The sequence below is a fragment of the Pyrgilauda ruficollis genome, unplaced genomic scaffold (genome assembly GCF_017590135.1).
Source record: "Pyrgilauda ruficollis isolate IOZ18807 unplaced genomic scaffold, ASM1759013v1 scaffold13, whole genome shotgun sequence".
Taxonomy (NCBI): domain Eukaryota; kingdom Metazoa; phylum Chordata; class Aves; order Passeriformes; family Passeridae; genus Pyrgilauda; species Pyrgilauda ruficollis.
In genome coordinates, this window is record NW_024511432.1 from 5,297,690 (window position 1) to 5,317,421 (window position 19,732).

The window sequence follows — 19,732 nt, forward strand, 5'->3', positions numbered from 1 at the left end:
TGGGTCTGTGGGATCAGCGTGGGGTTGATTTTTGTTACAGGCTTCTATCAGGATCTCTCATGAGACATGGAGAGAGTGAATATGAACTGAAAGAGACTTTCATGATGGTATTTTCTTTTTTCCCCTCTCTAGCCCAAGGGATGAGGTTGAAGAAAAGCACAAGAGCTCTTCCTACCATCGACACAGCTACCACCTTCTGCAGCATGACAGCCAGGATGCCAGTGCAGAACAAAGGTACCAGAGTGCTCAGCCCCCTCTCCCACCCTACATGGACTCAGCTCAGGCTGCATTTGTGCCTCTGACCCCAGCCAGCCTTCACATGTGGGGTGAATGTCTCTGCTTTGTCTCCCGACTTAAAGTGTGTTTGCAGCCCAGCTTTCCTCATGTTCTGGTGACTTCAGCTCATCTCAAGATCGGCCTCTGGGCCCTCTCCAATTTATTCTCTGTAGGAAAAGGTTTGATTGTGCTGCTTCTAAAAGCATGGACCAATTTAACTGCCAGTAAAAAGCTATTAAGGGTCAGTTTCCAAATACTGTACCTTATATAAGGTAGCAAGGGTACCTCAGGTACCTTCCTGCTTCTGACACCTTTCCTCCCTTATAAGTGCCCCTGAAGTTCTGTGGGTACATTCTGTGTGCCTGACAAGCTCAGCCCTGTTTGACAGCTGAGGGTTGTCCACAATCCACACATTAATTCAGACTGAAACATGAAGCCTGTATTGGAAGCTGGTTAGCAGGGAAAGGTCTCCAAGGTACTGAGGATCACAGACGTTTTGGGCTCACCTGATCCTCCTCTGTTCTTGGACTGTGTTCTGTGTCCAGTGCTTGCTGTCTGTAAAGCTGTAGGGATGTGCTGTGCTTGGGTTCCCTGCTAGGCCATGCTGGGGCTCATGTGCCAGGATTTGCAGCTGAACAGGCATCCTTCAGCCACGCTGCCTGGGCCCTGCTGTCCCTAATGCAGGGACCCTCAAGCCTTGCTGCACAGCACTCGAGCTCAGCCTGAGCAGACCTGGAACAACGCAGAGCAGCCTGTTGTGAGCTCTGTGGAGGTGACTGTGAAAGGTTAAGTGGGGGTGTCTGTAGCTGACTCTGGCCGTGTGTGGATGAAGAGCAGTGTGGATCCATCTCTGCAGTGAAGGCTGACACAGTCCAGTGTTGTGAGTGATGTCCTCTCCCTTCTGTTCCTTCACAGTGACCACGATGATGAAGTTGCAAGCTTGGCTTCTACGTCAGGTGGATTTGGTGCCAAAGCATCTGCGCAGAGGCTGCCTGTGAAGGACTGGAAAGTCAAGGCATCCCCCCGGGCTTCCCCAAAGCTGAAGAGGAAGGGCAAGAAAGATGATGGGTATGCTGGGCTGGCCAGGGCACAGGAGGCTGCAGGACCAGCTGGGCAGGGCCACAACCTCTTGCAGTCCTTGGGGTCTGAGGCAGCAGCCAAGTGCTCCCTGCCCTCACCCTGTTTGCAAAAGGCAGGAACCCCACAGAAGGCATTGCTGGTTGCTCAGGCGTGGGAATAGTTCTGCACTATCTCCAGCTGGGACTCAAAACCCAAAATACAGCCTGGGCTTGAGAAAAATATATGGGAGGTAAATTACACATTGTGAGGTGACACAAGGCCCTTTCACTGGTTTCAGTGAAGGCTTCATTGAAACTGTAAGTGTCACAATGGCCTCCATTTTTAATTGGCTTCTGAACAGCAGCACAGTGCCCTTGTTCAGCAATATCTGTCATTTTTTACCTGCTTGCTGCTTCTGTGTGTTTCTAAACACGTTTGTATCAATATCGTGTAAGTGGGAAATTGGTGACTGGAAAGGTCTGCCCATGGCATGTTAGACCAATCTGTCTGCATCAGTGTGAGGAGAGCAGCAGAGCTTCTGCACGGGGCTCTGTCCTCTTCTTGTGTTCCCATAGCTCCATGATTTGGATCTCTGGCTGTGCAGATCACAACAAAGATGGGCTATGGCATTTAATTCTGGCTGTGGTCCTGCACAGTGGCACCCGGAAGCTCTTGGCCTCTGAAATGACTTTCACTTTTTCTGTCTCAGTCCTTTTGAAGTTACTGAGTGGATACTGTCTGGGAACTAAAAGTGTTTACTTTTCTTCACTGATCTGTGACTTCGATGGAGACATGCAATATTAGTGGATCAGTTCAGGGGTTTTCTTTATTCTGCTGTATGAGCTGGAGTGCATCACTAGTTTCTTCACCTTGAGAGCTAGAATCACAGTAGATGATTTGTGCTCATTCATTCTAAATTTTAACAAATGAATACTTGTTTTTTGTTTGGGTCTTCCCTGGCTTCGGATTTGGACAAAACTGAAAAACCAGTGGGGAGTGCACTTTGTAATAGTCCTCATTAACACTTGGTTCAGGTCTCTTCCCTGGAAAGGGACCAATCTGTAAGGAATTTCAGGGTCTGTGAACAGTGCAAATGATAGTGTAATAGTGCTGTAAGGACTGGGATTTCATCACCTTCCCATCATTCTCCATGTTGCACAAGGCAAGCTGGACTTATGAGCTGTAGTGTAAAATCTAAAGCAACCATAAAACATGTGATCTGTTTTGGCAGAAGATTTGGATAATAAGAGGAGTTAATTGATATAATTGGGTTACTACTCTTTCTCTGTTTCCAGGGATATGACCCAGTCACCAAGATCATCTAACAACCAGGTGAGTCAGAGCTGCTCTTCATGATGCTTCATGTCTTACTTGGGAAGACCTAGGAGAAAGTTCATCCCAGTTCCTTGAAGTATCATGGGTCATGCTCTAGCAGATTAAGAGGGGGCTGCACTTGGGCTTGGAATTGCTCAGTGCGGACATGCAGCAGAGAAGGAGCTCTATGCTCTCCAGACTGATGATTTCTTTCTCATACTTGCCTCTGCCTGCAGCAGGATAAGCTGTTCCTGTCAAAGAAAGGGTCACAAGGGGATTGGCCTTGATGTGTGTGTCTCCTTGTTCTTTCCCCTTAAGGGTGGGTCCTCACACTCCTTGAACTATTTTGAGCAGTGAAGTGGCAACATATTTAAATTTATACTTGTCCAGTTGTTTGGTGTTCTCAAATAAACAAAAGATCTGAAAAAGTGCTCTAAAGAAGCCTCCTTAGTGTACTGATTGCACGGCTCTTTTGTGAGTGTTTGAGGTAATTGTTTACATTTGTAGGCATCAACACTCAGTACCTGGCCAAAAGTGAATAAAATCTGTTTTGAAGGGCGTGTTGTATCTAAACAGTTGATATTCTAAGCAACCATTTATTAATTCCATTCAGGAACCTTGTTTTATGAGTTTATTCCTTGGCACAACAGTTCTTGGGAGCAGGCATTAAACTGGTCCTGTTTGCTGCATTGTGTGTTACACTTCACTGCCAGGCACAGAAGCTGACTCAATATTGAGCAGAAAACTCAGCTGACCTCCAGTGCTGTTAGAAATCAATGCTTGTCCTCTCCACACGTAGGTGACACCGGAGTTCCAGGATGAGGTGATGTGCATCCTGAGGAGCCAGCAGCGGGAGCTCTCCGAGCTGCGGCAGAACCAGATGGAGCTGCTGCAGAGACTCACGGATCACCTCGATGCCATCCAGAGCTCCCTCATGGGCCACATGGAGAGGGTGATCGACTCCCAGCAGGAGCAGGAGCGTATCCTCGTTTGCAAGTGTTGAGTGGAAGGCTGCAGGGCAGACTAGAGGCGTGAGGAAGGCTCAGAAAGGTCAAGGATCTTGGGAGCGTGGGGCTCTAGGTGCAGTACAATTGCCTGGCTGCAGCATGACTATTGCAGTTCCTCTCAGGTCCTTTCTCAGGGCAAGAAACTCAGAAATAGAACAGAGAAAAACTGACACTTTCTCTGTGCCATTAAATCTTAGTTACCCATTAAGCCATAAGTGCTGCAGTGCTGGTGTAGGCCAGAGGTGCACTTGGTACATTATCCCACCTCAGGCAGTGCCCAGTTGCACAAGAGCAATTATGGGCTGATCCTTTCCTTCCTTTCCTCCTTAAGGCAAGTCAGTACTTGCACCAGAAACAGCATCTGACTGCCACACTGCATATCTGGATATAGAATTATCTTGTTTGTCCACATTTATTTATATGGTGATCTACAGGTCCCTTATGTGTTGTCTGAGAAGTATTTTCTTTAGCTGCTTTCAAACCTGGTATCCAGTTATTTGTATTGTATTATGAGTCATTGGTTCCTGTGTACATTGGCTGCACTGAATTTGGTTTTGTTCCCCAAATTGAACAGCTCCAGCCTATCTCATGTCTGAAACCACTCTTAACTTCTATGACAATAGCTTTTTCTATTAATTAGTCTCAGATTTTCCTTTTTTGACCATCAGTCTGATATTCACAGATAATTTAGATACTTTTCTACTGAATTTCTATGTCTAGAACTATATTGTAATACTAGAATAATTTTTCCATTCTCCACAACTTTATGCATGGACTGAATTTTGTCAGCAACTGAATTGTCATTTCATTGTTTGTTTTGTCAGAGTTTGAGGTGTTTGTTTCGGATGTGTTTGTGTGTTGGCTCCTTCAGAGCGGTTGCTTGTTTCATGAGGTATGAGTAGCCTGAAGCCTGGATTTGCTCCCATCACTGTATTGCATCCACTAATTCCATCCTATAGAAACATTTTTACCAACTTGCTGTTTATGGGTATTGGACTTGATGGTTTCTGGTGCCCTGGTTTTGGCTCAGATGGATTTAATTTTCTTCACAGCAGCTCATGTATGTTACGTCTTGGATTTGTGACCAAAACAATGCTGATAACACACTGATGTTTTTGCTGATTTTTCTTTTTCTAAGCCCTGTCAAGGCCTTCTCTGTTTCTCATGCTGCTGCATCAGGCAGAGGCTGGGGGTGGTCAGAAGCTGGGAGGAGACAGAGCCAGGGCAGCTGATCCCAGTGACCAAAGGGGTGCCCCACACTGTGTGATGCTGTGCTCAGAAGTAAAGGCTGGGGGAAAGGAGGAGGAAGAGGGGACACTTGGATTGATGGTGTTTGTCCTCCTCAGTCCCTGTTAGGCATGAGGGAGCCCAGTTTTCCTGGGAATGGCTGAACACCTGCTCACCGATGGGAAGTAGTAAATGAATTCCTTATTTTGTTTGGTTGGCATGTACAGTGTTTGCTTTACCTCTTAAACTGTCTTTACCTCAACCTATGAGCTTGCTGGCTTTTATCCTGCCAGCTCTCTCCCCCATGCTGCTGCAGAGGAGTGAGTGAGTGGCTGGCTGGGGCTGAGCTGCTAATGGGGCAGCCAAGGTAACCAAAGTATGTAGGAAACAGTACTGTCCAACTTACTTTAGCTGTTCAACTTTCCAAAGCTCTTTTATCACCCTGATCAATTGTTTAAGAGCACCCTGTTTCAGGAACACAGCAGTAATCTTATGAGACCACTCTTTCACCAGAGCTGCACATTTGCTCTCCCTGAGCCTCTGGAGATGAGGCTACTGTCCGTCTTTGTGGACAGGAGTGTTTTGGGTAGACAGGAAATCTGTTGTTGTGCTTCTTAACCCAGATTCTCGTTAGAGAGAAGACTGGACCGGGTGCTGATGGAAGGGCAGCAGCGCAATGGGCAGCTCCAGGAGCACCTGTCCCAGCAGCTCTCCCAGTCCCTGTCCACAGCTGTGTGTAACCGCCTGGAGAGGACCATCCGCGAGGAGATGAAGAAGACTGTGCCCCAGTGTGAGTGTGGCTGCCTGAGGCTGGGAGGTGGATCCCTACAGGTAGCTCCATTGGGATCAAAAGCACACTGGGGAAGTGCTGGCACTGTATGAAGCAGGAGTTAGGTGGTGTGAGCACCAGTCTGTCTGCACAACAGGCTGCTGTGGGCCCCACTGTAATCTGAGAAGAAGTGGTTTAGACACAGTATGAGGCTCCCAGAGGGAATGCCTTTCCAGAGAGTGTGGTCTGACCTTCCATAATAATCTCTAAAGCCTTTGGAGTCTGTTCAGTAGAGGAAGGTGAAAGAGGCTGATGAATTTGGAAATGCTGGGACTTGGCTGGAGCAAGCTTGAAGTTGTCTTTGCTCTTTCTCAGTGCACTGGCACCATGCGTGTAAGGAAATGTTCCAAAAACTGCTGGTGGGAAGGCCTGCAGCCAGAGCTGCCTATTCAGGGCTACCTGCTATTGTGGATCAGGTCAGCTGTGACTTTGTCACACCAACTCTTAAAAACTCTCAAGGCTGGAGGTTCCACAGCTTCTGGTGACTTCCAGAGCTGTACCACCTTCCTAGCAAAGACTTTCTTCAAATGTCTAACCTTAGTTCCCCAAGCAAAGTTTGTGATCATTGTCCCTTGCTGTGTCATATTCAAGAATCATTTGATTACATTTTCTTTTCTGGACTTTGAAGTGTGACTTTAGGCTTAAAGCTGTGTTTTTGTCGTGTTTTTGTTGCCTAGGCATTTCCAAGAGCATGGATCCTACTGTCAGCCAGCTCAGTAATACTATTGCTACCAAGCTCACTGCTGTTGAGGGGACACTGAAAGAGAATATTACCAAGCTAGTGAAATCAAAGGTAAGGAGTACCAGAGTAGCTTTTCCAGGGCACACTGAGTTGTCACCTGCCTGGGTAGCAACTTCTTATGCCTTTTCCCCCTCACCTCTGTAATGCCAGTTTAGCTGCCAGTAGTCAAAGCTTTTTCATGGTCTCATTAGGAGGACAAACTCTTTGCATGCTCCCCTGCCCATTTTGCCTTATTAACACGTTTTTAATTTACCAAGTTGTTAATTTTCTACTAGAGTAGAAATTCTCACCACAGCAGTGACTTTTAGGGCCAACTCAGTCAAGTGGCAAATGCTTGACTGGCTGCATTCTGTTCTCCATATCTACATTATTTAGGAGGCACAAGCTGCTTACTTACCATGGCAGGGAATTACATTTCTTTGGGAAGGAAGGAGGAGAAGGGGAAAGGAGCTGTGCCTTACTGTGCCACCTTCCCTTGCTCTACAGCAGAAGTACAGAGAAGTGGTGCTGGTTTTGGGCAGCCCCTGAGCAAGCAGAGGTTCTGGCTGCTGGAGTCAGTGCAGCCTGGCCAGTGGGAAGAGCCAAGGGAACACCCTTGGACACTGGGCTGTCCTTACCTGGTGTGGGTGTGTTGCAGGGACCTGATGTTTGCTCACACCCTTAGTCCTGGAGCAGACTGTAGTTAATTTTCTGGAATCTTCTCTGTCTGCTTGTAAGAACCTTACAGACAGTGTTGTGAGGGCCACAGCTGACACTCTGCAGGGACCCATCCAGTCAGCCTACAGGGAGGCCTTCCAGAGCGTCGTGCTGCCAGCCTTTGAGAAGAGCTGCCAGTCCATGTTCCAGCAAATCAATGACACCTTCAAGCAGGGCACACAGGAATGTGAGTAGGTTTTCTTCTTCAATTGTTCTCTGCACTATTTGCATTAGTGGCTGGCAACATGTTGGCCTTATGTTTTTGCCTTTCAGAGTTTCACTGGTGAGTGTTTAAGCTCTTAGTCCATCCATGTGTTTTGTTTCATATTTGGGAAGCAGAAGTGGGGAGGTTTTTGTGGGTGGTGCTATAAGAGTATGGATTCACTTCTGGTCTTTGTAGCCCACATAGCAAAACACTCAGCTGTGTTCTGGGAATCTGTGACTTCATCTATTGAGTAGGAAAAGCCCAGCTGCAGGATTATCCCATCCTGATGTCAGGACCATGATGAATGGAAAGCGTAGCTGTCGTGCAGCTAGATTCTCCTCTCAGAGGAGTAATGGATAGGAGAAGTTTTAAAGGAGGGTACCAGCATGACCAGAGGTTAACTAGTGGTTGAACAGTGTGGACATAGGCTGAAATAGAGCATACCCTTAAGTAAGGAAAACTATACACTGATGCACTGTGGAAGATCATTCCTGTTCTCAGGCGTGGCATGCAGATCCTTGGCCTTTGGGAGGCTGGACAGGTATTACTCTGCAGAGCTGGTTTCTGAGAGGGCCTGAATGTGGCCAGTGCTAGCACAGTGACTTCTGTTGGCCATAGATCTGCAGGGTGTCTCCAGCTGCTGTTAATTTTGTGCCCTTCCTCTTCCACACAAATCTCCCACAAATATGAGAGCTTACATTCTTCTCCCTTTTGATCAGGCCAGTTCCTAAGATATTTTAAAATACAGGTTTTAAATCTTTGAAGACATTATTTCTTTCTTGTCAGAAAAGTTTCCCCTCTTTCTTCATGAACATTGAACTAATTCAGATCACAATTCACTATGTATGAAATAAAACACCCTCACTCCTGCCTTTATGTCCCCTGAGCAAGGAGTGCCTGTAGAAGTCTGTTGCAGGAGAACTGATGGGTTTGTGGCTGTGTTTTGTGATGGGAAGACTGGAAGATGGGTTTCTAATTTCATATAATACAGCCCAAAGCAAGCCCTGTGCTTCTCCTCTGTCCTGTGCTCATACATGGGCTCAGCAATCGCTTCTGCTGCAGAACATGTAGAGCCTGGCAGCTGGATTTCTGCCCTGATCATCTGCACAGGTGCAGATGGCACAAACATCTCCCTCTCTGCTTGTTGCAGATATCCAGCAGCTAGAGGCTCACTTGAAGAACAAGAAGGTACGAGAGCAGGAGGTGCGGGACCCGCTGCTGAACCAGCTGCGGCAGCTGATCAGCACCTTCCAGAGCACCACGGAGCAGCTGGCCTCCACCATCGCGGCCAGCGTCCATGCTGAGGTGCAGCACCAGCTGCATGTCATCGTGGGCAAGTAAGTTGGCAGCTGGGCTTGTGGAAAGAGATGTCACTGAGAGGTACATGCAAGCCAGGAGTGCTGTAGGGCTGCTTGTTGGCCCTGCACCGTGGCAAAGCAAGTGGGCTGGTGGCTGTTGCCCACAGAAGGTTTCCCAGCTGTATTGGGAAGCTCAGGGCCTGCTTTTCTCCAGGTCCCATGTGCACAGTGGAGAACAGAAGGATCTAAGGCACCCCTGAGCAGACTCAAAATCTGAGTCCTTCCTGAAGATCATTTCAGAGGAGTCTTTTCTTTACTCAGTGTCCTCAAGCATACAGTTTCTGCAGGCTCTCTCTCCCCACAACTGCTCTGCAGCAGTTTGTGCTTTGCCCTCCTGCTCTCAGGATGGGATCCCAGCACATTCACACCGTGAGGCAGTGGCAGATTGCCAGGCATTGGGATTGGCTGGTGCTCACCTACGGGGCAAAACAACCCTGTCTGTTTTAAGCCATTAGAAGATATGTCAGAATGCACTGGGGTCCCCAGTGCAGGCCAGAGTTGCCAGGAAGGCTACCAGACTAAATCCTGGTCTTGATGCATGGGCTATGCTTGTTCCCAAGGATTCCCTGCTTTTCTTCCTGTGGTAGAGCAGGTTTGATGCTTTGTACCCTTTGTGAGAGGGGAGAATCCAACCCTTGAGGGAAAAGGTGTCACACAGAGCAGCAGAGTCTGCACTGTGAAATCTCTTCTGTGGAGAAGTCACAGGCACAGTGTAAGTGTGTTCTCATTCTAAAGGTGTCATCTGCACACGAGGAGCTGCATCTGACAGATCTCCTGTAGGAAGCTGGCCCCATTTGGGGATAACCCCACAGCTTAGTTGCCTTGCTTGTAAGCCAGAGACATTAAAGATTTAAAACGCTGTTTGATGAGAGACTTAGTTCCCTGAAATGTCACTTTCCTGCACAGAATCCCAGCATCTTCCAAGTGCACTCAGGGATGTTGTGGTGTTGGCCACGAGATGCCTGTGCCTCAGATCTATTTGTAGGAACCCTTAGGGAGCCCCACTACAAAAAGCAAACCAGCCTGTGTTTTCTCACTGGTATAAGCTTTGTGCAGTGTTATCCCTGAGCTCTTCATTCTCAGAGGTGCCCATGGGCTCTGTTTTGTTTTTTTCAGCATGCAGGAGTCTATTTTGGCCCAGGTGCAGAGAGTCATTAAAGGAGAAGTGAGCCTGGCTATGAAGGAGCAGCAGGCAGCTGTCACCTCGAGCATCGTCCAGGCAATGCGCTCGGCAGCCGGGACACCCATCCCCTCTACTCACATGGATTTCCAGTCCCAGCAGACTCACATCCTTCAGCTGCTCCAGCAGGGACACCTCAACCAAGCTTTCCAGCAGGTACCTAGTTTTCCTGGTAGTCATTCACTGCTTGTTGGGGACTGAGAAGGAAAAAGCTCCTTGGCGTGGACACATAATCTCACAAGAGCTTATACAGGAGTTGAATGAAGAGACCTGTGGCAGTGGAGTGCCTGAGGTGTGCAGTTGCTCTCTTAACTTGGTAGCAGTTAAGTTGCTTCATCCCTGCCCATGTCCTGTCAGGACACTGTCAGTGCTCCAGTAAACCGGCGTGTTCTGCCATTGGTGCTGGCATGTGGCACACCTCTGAAGAGCTTCATAAGCCTCTCCAGGCAGATCTGCCAGCTGGGGCCTGACCTTGCCTTTGACTTTGAACATGCAGGCAGATCCCTTTGAGCTGCTGCAGACAAACTCTTCTGGGAGTGAATGATAGCACTGCTGGCCCTGCTCCATGCTACTGACAGTAACCTGCTCCCCTCTGTGTGGTTGTGCTCTGTTGAGCTTGGAACACACGCAGGTGTCCTCAAAGCATAGAGCAAGAGCCTAAAGATGGCCCTGCTGGCCTGTACAGCAGAGGTGCAGAGATTTTTGCTCCCAGAGGAAGCTGTTGAGCCACTGAGCATCCCAGAGCTGTCACTGTCCCATGTCCCTCACCTGCCTGTTGGTTCCTGTGCATTTCTAGCTGTGTCTTCCTTGCAGGCTCTAACAGCAGCTGATCTCAACCTGGTTCTCTATGTCTGTGAGACTGTGGATACTCAGCAAGTATTTGGACAGCATCCATGCCCACTGTCCCAGCCTGTGCTGCTCTCCCTCATTCAGCAGCTCTCCTCAGATCTGGGCACTCGTACAGAACTGAAGTTGAAGTGAGTATGACCAGAGAAATGGGTCCTGTTCTTCGCCCTGGCTTTCATTCAGTGCCTGGAAGTGGAAAGTAGAACTTTTGTCAAAAGTTGGAGTTTCTGTAGCCTGTTATTGGCGTGGTTAAAGCCAGTGGTAACTCAGAAAAATATGTCAGCATTACTACAGAAAGCTTTGCTGCCCTGAGGTAGTAGTGGAAGGAGTACCCAGCAGTAGGTGCTGGTACCTCTGGAACTGTAGCCTGTAAATGTTTGCAGCCTGTGCAGCAATCCCCATTCCCCAAGGAAAGATTTCCTTGTGGAGGCAAAAGAAGGGATAGTGCCATGTTCCCTGGACAGTACAATGGATACAGGGCAAGTTTGCTCTACTCTTAACCCATCACTGGACTTTGTGTCAGCAGTTCCTTGTCGTGACTGTCAGAAAGGCTCAGTGGGAGGCTGCAGCAGGAGCTACTGGTACAATTTCTGGTAGATGTTCCAAGCAAAGCTTGTGTGACAAAATAGTGACTGTACTGATACTTGCCATGAACATTTTTAGTGTCTGAGTCAAAACCCTGCTATCTGCCCTTAAAAGCTAAATTGTTAAGGTGCCTACAGGTTTTGACTATGGCTTGTTTGGAAAAATTGCTTAAATTGAGTTTTTAACTCAATAAGGATAAAGTAAGCTAGAAAAACCGAAAAGAGCTTCAAGTTACAGGCTGCTGCTGTAAAGTTTAAACTGCATTGTTTTTGAAAACCTGCAGTGACCACATTGCCTTACTCAGGCTATGGTTTAAAAGCTGATAGCTCATCTGAACTTCATTGTCCTGTTGGTAAAAGTCTTGATCTTATCCCACCCCTTCCTGGATAGATTTTATTGTAACCCTACACAAACTGAGGGGTTTTACTGTCTAATGAGTGACTAATTCTGCTTAAATTTGAGGAAATACCTACTGAGAGTCACCTCCAGCACTGAGGGGAGTTCTCACTGGCTGTTGCCTCTGCCTTGGTTCCAGCAGCCAGGTTGTGGGGCGGGTGGGCAGGGTGGGCGCTGTAGGCTGACCTCACGTGTTTAGGAAGGAATAGGTGGACTCTGCTGTGAGTCAGGAACATTTATTTCGTGACAGCTGAACATACTGCAGAGTTTGGGTGGAACAGGGAACAAAACTGCATCTTCAGCGCTAACATGAACTGAATTGGATTGAGATTGTGTTCTGGGTTTGGTGCTAACCTTGCTCTCTCTCCTTCAGCTACTTGGAGGATGCAGTGATGCACCTTGACCAAAGCGACCCCATCACCCGAGACCACATGGGGTCAGTCATGAACCAGGTGCGGCAAAAGCTCTTCCAGTTCCTCCAGGTGGAACCCCACAACCCTCTGAGCAAGCCTGCGCGCCGCCTCATGATCATGCTCCAGGGCCTGGTCACCCCTGGCATGACCTAGGAGCACCTGGCTGCCTGGTGGGCTGCTCACCAAAGCCCACCCAGCAGATCCGTGGTTACCAGCAGCTCCTGGCTGGTGTTAAGAGCTCTTGCCAGAAAATCTTTCGGCGCGTGTGTGATGTCTCTAAGGCGAACACCATCTGTGTATAGTTCCAAATAGTCACTGAACATTCACTTGGCTTATTTTTCCTAAATAGCCTCTTTTTTGAGAGTTAAATCTCTTCTTCACCTGCCCATCCGTCCCCAAGGCTGGCTGGCAGTCCATGTCTCATGCAGCAGAAGCCGATGGATTCCTTACCCCTTTAAAAGTTTGGATCTGCTGCCGTCAGCAAGGGAGCGGCGAGGTGTGCGCTCCTGGCTGACCAGAAACCTGTACCCACCCCTGAGGGAAGGGCTCACACTCCTCCTCCCTGGCAGGCTGTAGGCAGGGGGAGGAGGTCAGCTGAGCGAGAGGGGTTAGATAGAATTCATTAATTAGTTAGTTACTCTGAGGTTCGTTAATTCCAGATCCATGGGGGAGTGCCCGGCCCACCTGGCCCAGTGAGGCAGGTTTGGGCAGGGTGACACCTCTGGAGTGCCCCGGGGAGGGGCTCTGGGTCAGGGTGCTGAGGCAGCAGCAAACTGCAAGAGCCCCGGGGGGCCACCGGTTCTGTTGTGCATTGGAGCATGTCCATGTTTCAGACATTAGTTTTGATTTTACACCGAGGTTTTTCTTTTTATCTAAATTTTGAAGTTTTGGGGGGTTTTGTTGTTCTTTTTTTTTTTTTTTTTTTTTTTTTTTTTTGGTTTTTTTTTTTTTTTTTTTTTTTGGAAATAACATTAAGAACAATTCAATAAAAAACTTTTTGAGAAAAAAACCATGGAGACCACCTTCTGTTGTGTGATGGAGGGAAGACTGAGAGGTCTTTTTAGGGTATCAAACAATCTCCAGGCTGGAGCCTGAGATGATGGACCACTGTCACCTCTCTCTTTCCACATTTTTTCCTGAGTCTCTGCTCAAGCTTTCCTGTGTGACTCCAGCAGGGCATAGTGGTCTCTGCTTGCTGAGAGAGGCAGGAGGTGATGGTGGGCTGCTGGCTGTGGGAAGGGGATATTAATTCCCTTTTTCACAGCAAAAATGTCTCTGGCTGCTTCTCCTTCCTGGAGAAGAGAAGGCTTTGGGAAGACCTTACAGCACCTTCCCAATACATAAAGGAGTTCCAGTAGAACTGGAGAAGGGCTTTGGACAAGGGCATAGAGTGACAGGGCAAGGGTGAGTGGCTTCACACTGACAGAGGGCAGGTTAGATTGGATATTAGGAAAAATGTTTTCCCTGTGAGGACAGTGGGTCGCAGATTGTCTGGAGAAGCTGTGGATGCCTCATCCCTGGACGTGTTCACCAGACCAGCTTGCACAGGGCTGGAAGGTGTCCGTGCCGGCTTGGAACGAGATGGTTCCTACGGTCCCGTCCAACCCAAACCGTTCTGTGATTCCGTGAGCTGCACGGGCCGGGGTCCAGCCCCGGGGGCTCCTCCGCCCCTCGGCGGGGCGGGCAGGGCGTGCCGGGGGCTGGCCCGGGGCGGTGCCGGCGGGCCGGGGGCGGGCGGCGGGGCCGGGGCTGCCGGCGGCGGCGGGCGCGGAGCACACGGCGGCGGCGGCGCGGGGTCCGCACCATGGGCGGCGGCTGCTGGCGGCTGCTGGGCGTCGTGTGCCCGCTGCTCCTGCACCTCGGTGAGTGCCGCGGGACCGCTCCGGGTCGGGCTGCGGGACCGACAGCTCGGGCTCTCCCCGCCGGAGCTGGGGGGCTGGCGGGTGGGAGCGGGACCCCCGGCCGCATCCCGCACCCTCTGTAGCTGCGGGGAGAGGGGTGCCCGGTTGTCCCTCGGCTCAGCGATCCATCCACTCTTGTCCCGTGTCCTGCGATCCGGGCAAGGAGGAACGCGGCTTCCCGGCGCTCTCCGGGGTGTCTCTGCTCACGCGGGGACAGTTCCCGAGCTCCGGCTCTCCAGCCCTGTGTGCCCGCCCCACGCACCCGCTGGCTTTCCCTGCTGCCCTCGTTCACCGGGGCCGGGGGGCATCCTGATCGCTGGGGGACTGTTATCCGGCAGGTCCTGCCCTCACTGGCACCAGCGTGTCCTCTCCACACTCCCGCTCCTCCGAGCGCCGAGGGAGGATGCGGAGCACAGCGGTACCCAGTGACATCTCTGCTCTGAAGAGAGACGGGGAGCCTGGGATTAACCTAGTCCGGCTGCACGGACGGTGAAGGACAGGGACCACCAAGGCCCTGGTGGATTTTAGGTTCAGAGGGTGGGTGACTCCGACCCTTCCGCAGGAGCAGGATGGCTGCGCTCGCTGGGGAGCTCGGGATGCTCTGCAGCGCCCTGAGAAACTTCCTCCGTGCTTCCCTTGGGCTTTCTCCCTGACGGAGCCGGGGACAGGTTTTTCCCCACGGTTTTGCAGCGGAGCAGCAGACGTGATTTGCCCTCCTGCTTTCTCCTTCTTTGCTCGCCCTGCCCAGCCTCGTGCCGGGGGAGCTGGGCGGAGGGAAGGGCTTGTGCCGGACCTTAGAGGAGCCCAGGAGGTGAAACCTCAGCCCGCAGCAGGGACCAGCCGGCTGAAGGGAGGCATCATCTGGCCCTGCCAGCTGCTGGGTCCTCGGGCTGCTGGGAGGAAGGCTTGTTGTCTGGCTGGGAGAAAAGAGGAGCCATGGATCCCACTTTCTCTATTGATACCTGCAATGTCTGTGACCCACGTGTCTGGAATCAGTCCGAGGCTTTCCTTGGTGCTGTGCTCAGGGGGTTCTCATTGCAAACACCAAAAGTGCCCTGTGATTGTGTCAGGCTTGCCCTGGTGTTAGTCTCAACCACAGCCACTTTGTTCCAGGGGTGCAGGCATGGGATGCCAGCAGCAAGGCACACGGCTTCCTGGAGACATCCTGGCTGCCTCAGCAGTCACCAGGAAACTTTCAGCTGTTTCTGGGGTCACCTTTCCACAGGGGTCCCCTGCAGGCTCTCCTCAATTAGAAACCTCCCTGGTGCATGCCCTTGTCACTTCCAAAACTCTTGTAACTCCTGTGAATCTGCACGGGGACCCCACATCTTCTGGCCTGCAGGACCTCTGGGGCAGAGCTGAGGACCATGCAGGTTTTCTCTGTGACCCAGTCACACACCAGCTCCTTTTGAACTTCCCACTGGTCGTGGATGCACTGGCAGTTCTCATGAGCACACCCTGTCCCCATTGTCCCATGTCTGGTACCAGGGTTTGGCCAGTGCCAGTGGTGAATCGTTTGTGGAGCAGAGCAGGGAATCGGGGCTTCTCAGAATGGAGCAGCCAGCCTTGCACTTGTGCCTTTTCCTTTTGTACTTTTTCTTCCCCTTTCCTTCCCCTGCTTCCCCTTTCCTTCCCCTGCTTCCCCTTCCTGCCTTCCCTTTCCCTTTTCTTTTTACCTTTCCTGTTTCCTGTTCACCTTTCCCCTTCTGTCTTTGTCTTCCCCCTTCCCCTTCCCACTTTTCCTCTTCCCCTCCTTTTCAACTTTCCTTTTTCCTTTCCCCTTTCCCTTCCTCCTTCCTCTTTCTCTTTCCCCCTTCCCCTTTGTTTTCTCCTTCCCCCATCTTTCCCACTACAGTCAGAGCAGGGACTCCAGCTTGCTGAGCCTTTGCTTTGTTTTTTTCTGTTGTAGTCCCAAATTAATCTTTGCTGTCAGGGGATAAAGGCCGGGACAGATGGCTCTGGGGAGAGCCGGGGAGGCCGAGGTGACGCGGCGGCAGGAGCCCTGTGGGGAATGGCAGCATCGCTGCGGGGTGGTCACATCTCGTCGAGCTCCCGGGCCGGGAGCGAAGGGTCACTACGAGTGCCCAGGGAGGGGATGCCGGCGCTCCGGGGGGATGTGGAAGCCTCTTGGCACATTTCAGAGCCCAGTGTCACCCCCAGCCGGTGACAGCCTCACTCCACGCTGCCCCGAGCCGGGCAGGCGCGGCTGGCGGGGCTCGGCGGGGGCTCAGCTCGGTCTCTCCTCTCTGTGCCCCGCAGCCGCGAGCCAGGAGCCCGTCAGCATGGCGGGACAGTGCGACACCATCTACAAGGGCTTCGCCGACTGCCTCCTCAGCCTGGGGGAGAGCATGGCCCAGAGCGTCCGGCAGCAGCAGCAGGAGGAGGGCGGCGACGAGGCGCAGGAGCTGGACGCCATCTGCAAGTGAGTGTCCCTGGGGAGCCGCTGGGACGGTGGGGTCACCTGCCCCCAGCATCGCCCCCGACTCCCGCCCTCCTCCCCAGGTCCTGGGATGACTTCCACACCTGCGCCAGCGAGGTGCTGTCGCGATGCCCCGTGGAAGCGGCCACCGTGTGGGAGTCGCTGCGCCAGGAGTCCCGCAAGATCCAGTTCCAGGGGAACCTGCAGGAGCTGTGCAGCGCCCGGGGCCGCCTGGCCAGCGCCCAGAGCTCGCCGGCCTCTGAGACCAACCAGGCCACGCTGCGGGGCTCGGCCAGCGCCCTGCACCCGCCCCTGGTGGCCCTGCTGGCCCTGCCGCTGCTGCTGCCCTGGCTCTAGCCCTGCTCGCCCTCGGCGTGCCCAGGTGATGCCGGCTCGGTTCCCCGGCTCTGGCCGGTCCCCGCCATGCCCACCTCCCTCCCGGGCATCCCCCGCGGGGCACCGTCCTCTCCTGCAGCACTTCAGATGGATTTATATTTATATTAAAAGACACTTTTACATTTCTCCTGTCTCTCTGCCATGGGATGTCCCTTGAGCCCCTCCCAAGCCCCGTGTTTGCTCTGGGGACTGGAGAGGAGATGCTCCCTGCACCAGTCCCCAAAGAAGGGTCAGTGGGAGGGTCTGTGACTCCATTCCTCCAGTGTATTGCCCATGGCCATGCTAGGCAGTCCATGGGACCATGGACAGTCCCAAGAGGGGGCAATTCCCACTGCCCTGGTGCTCCCTGACTGCTGCTTTTCAGGGCTGGGCATAGCAGATATTCCCTTTAGAGGTGGGTCAAATGTTTTATTTGGTTTAAAGGGCACCTTAGAAAAACACAGGGTGCAGATTTCTTTGTCTTTTTGGCAGCCAATAACTTGTCCTCTGATGGGCAACTCCAGTGACATTTTCTGATTTCCACCCCTTTTATTTTAGTCTGGCTATATTCATGATCATAAAGAAAAGTACAGTTTGCAGGGAAGATAAGGGTTTTTTTTGGTTTTTTTTGTTTGTTTGTTTTGGTTTGGTTTTTGTTTGTTGGTTTGTTTGTTTTTTTTACCAAGATGATGGAGGTAAAAAAGCTAGGGAACTGGAAATCTCATCCAGGTTCACAAAGAATTTGTCGAAGTTAAACCAACATGATTTCTGGGCATTTAATTTGGCTAAACTCATATCTACCAGTGGAAGATGCTCTAATTCCCATCCCTGTCACTGTTATGCTGAAAAGTAAGGATATTTTTCCCAGCTACTAAAGCCCAGAGTGCAAACCAGCTCCCCTAGGCCTGGGCTGGTGAGGCATCCTCCTCACTGTCCTGGGCACAGCCTTCACTCCCCACCCATCGCCTAAAGGGCCACTGGAATTGCAAATGGGCCACCCCAGCTGTGCACAGATCACGGCTCCTTGCTGGTGTGGCTTCAGCAGCAGTGGTGGGTAAATCTGCCTGTGGAAATCTGGTGGGTAAATCTGGCTGTTGTCTATCCCAAGTGGAACCCACCCCACTTGGGAAAGGCAAAAAAATCCTCTGGCCAACACCACAAGTGCCACCACTCTGAGGATTGCTCCAGGCTCAGCAGAGAGCAGGAGCCGTGAGCTCCTATGTGCTGTGGGTAGCGAGTTGCTGCTGTTTATGTGATTTCTGTGACTCCCAAAAACATTCCAGCAGCTGGGCACATGGTTTTGGCCCGGGGAAGCTTTTGCCATGCTGTCCTGTGGCTGAAAGCCTTCAGCATGTGAACAAGGAGCTCAGTAATCACTATCCTCATTGAGCCAGGGAAAAATATTGTTTGTTTCATCATAAAACCTCTTCCTCTGAGATCTGGTAACTTAAACAGGTGATTGGTCACCTCTGGGATGTCACCCTGACTGTCCCAGTCCTCTGCCAGGCTCTGGGGCTGGGGAACACTAACAGGATTGCTGGTTCATCCCATGGGGCTGAGTGGTTGCTGCCGATCCCTCAGCTCTGTGGGGGGCTCTGTGTTTATCTCCCGTTATTTATCTCACTAACCAGCCTGGAGCTGGCTGGGGGGACACAAAACATCTGGGCTCCCTGCAGCTCTTGCTGGGGGAAGATGCTGATCCCAGGGCCGGTGCCCCATGGGACACGGGGCAAGACATCACCCCAGCTCTCCTCATGCAGCAGCTGCCGCTCCCCGTGTTTAACGCCAGCGCCGGGGGGATAATCCACCGATTCTTTCCTTCCCAGTTCCTGACAATCCTGTGTTTAAGGGTGAATTAGTGCCGGATCCCGGCAGGGTGGCTAAGAGGATAAACGCCAGCCGGGCGCCGGCCACGCACCGCGCAGCACCCGCCGGCACCTCCGAGGGGGTGGGAGCGGTGGGATCGCAGCGGGCACTGCCAGGTGGCCGGGGACATGGAGCGTCACCAGCGTGGTGCTGTGACAGGCTGCCACCATGATGGTGACACTTGCAGACAACAAACTGTGCTGCTTCAGTCCAGCCGGAATGAAAGCCTGGGAAGATCCACCCACACCCACCAAACGTTCCAGGTGTTTCACCCTGTGTGCAGAAAGACATTGCAGAAGGTCCCATGTCCTGGAAAATGCCACCGTACATGTCAAAGACCCTTGGCTATATCACCACGTGTCCTGAGCACCAGCACTTGTCACCACACGTCGCTCACACCTTTGGCTGTGCTTCCATGTGTGAGTTGCAGCTGAAAGGTGTCATCGTGTCACCACACAGCCTGCAGGCACTGGTGGCTCTGGGAAGGCCGGGCTGGGATTTGGGCGTGCTGGAAAAGGGTGGGCCTGTGGGTCACCACTGCTTGGTGACCTGTGACCCCAGTCCTCCTCCGGGGAGGTGTCTGCAGGGCCAAGGGCAGCAGTGTGGCAGCAAGGGTGGGCATGCTGATCCCAGGGAAGATCTCTGGTGCTCCAAAACAGGGACATTGAGCCAGTGTCTGTCTTTCCATTGGGTCTAAGAGTTTGGGACAGTCCTGCGGCCATGTCCTGCTGTGGGAAAGGACAACATCCTCGTTCCTGTCCCCAGAACAAGCAGCTGGCTCCCTGCACACTGACAGCATCTTAAAGCAACTGTCCAGGCTGAAAGGAGCGGATGGTGGGGAACGAGGCTGGGGACCCCGGCACCGGGAGCCTTTGGAGCACCCGCCGTGCTGTGAAAACCCCTCGTTCTGGTTACGAAACTCCGGTGACCTACTTTGCACTCCCTGCTTTTGTTCTTAATTCCCAGATATGGCCGCTCTCCAGATTTTGCCCATCAAGGCAAATTAATTGGAGTAGATCCTAATTTGCTCTCTGCTAT

General features: G+C 51.7%; 2 protein-coding genes across 2 annotated transcripts in view; both read left to right on the top strand.

The window, feature by feature from the left end:
- Window positions 1–13,056, top strand: part of EDC4 (enhancer of mRNA decapping 4) — a 33,297-nt gene extending 20,241 nt beyond the window's left edge. The window contains exons 19-29 of the mRNA XM_041458746.1: window positions 133–234; window positions 1,192–1,344; window positions 2,631–2,667; window positions 3,449–3,629; window positions 5,518–5,673; window positions 6,390–6,505; window positions 7,172–7,337; window positions 8,506–8,692; window positions 9,830–10,049; window positions 10,707–10,870; window positions 12,094–13,056. Coding sequence (XP_041314680.1) covers window positions 133–234; window positions 1,192–1,344; window positions 2,631–2,667; window positions 3,449–3,629; window positions 5,518–5,673; window positions 6,390–6,505; window positions 7,172–7,337; window positions 8,506–8,692; window positions 9,830–10,049; window positions 10,707–10,870; window positions 12,094–12,286 — 1,675 coding nt within the window. The 3' untranslated portion in view covers window positions 12,287–13,056. The remainder of the gene's footprint in view (window positions 1–132; window positions 235–1,191; window positions 1,345–2,630; window positions 2,668–3,448; window positions 3,630–5,517; window positions 5,674–6,389; window positions 6,506–7,171; window positions 7,338–8,505; window positions 8,693–9,829; window positions 10,050–10,706; window positions 10,871–12,093) is intronic.
- Window positions 13,057–13,867: 811 nt separating this feature from the next.
- Window positions 13,868–16,975, top strand: NRN1L (neuritin 1 like). The gene is made up of 3 exons (XM_041458788.1): window positions 13,868–13,995; window positions 16,294–16,456; window positions 16,537–16,975. The coding sequence occupies exons 1-3, from the start codon at window positions 13,938–13,940 to the stop codon at window positions 16,808–16,810; spliced, it is 495 nt and encodes a 164-aa protein (XP_041314722.1). The 5' UTR covers window positions 13,868–13,937; the 3' UTR covers window positions 16,811–16,975.
- The last annotated feature ends 2,757 nt before the right edge of the window (window positions 16,976–19,732 follow it).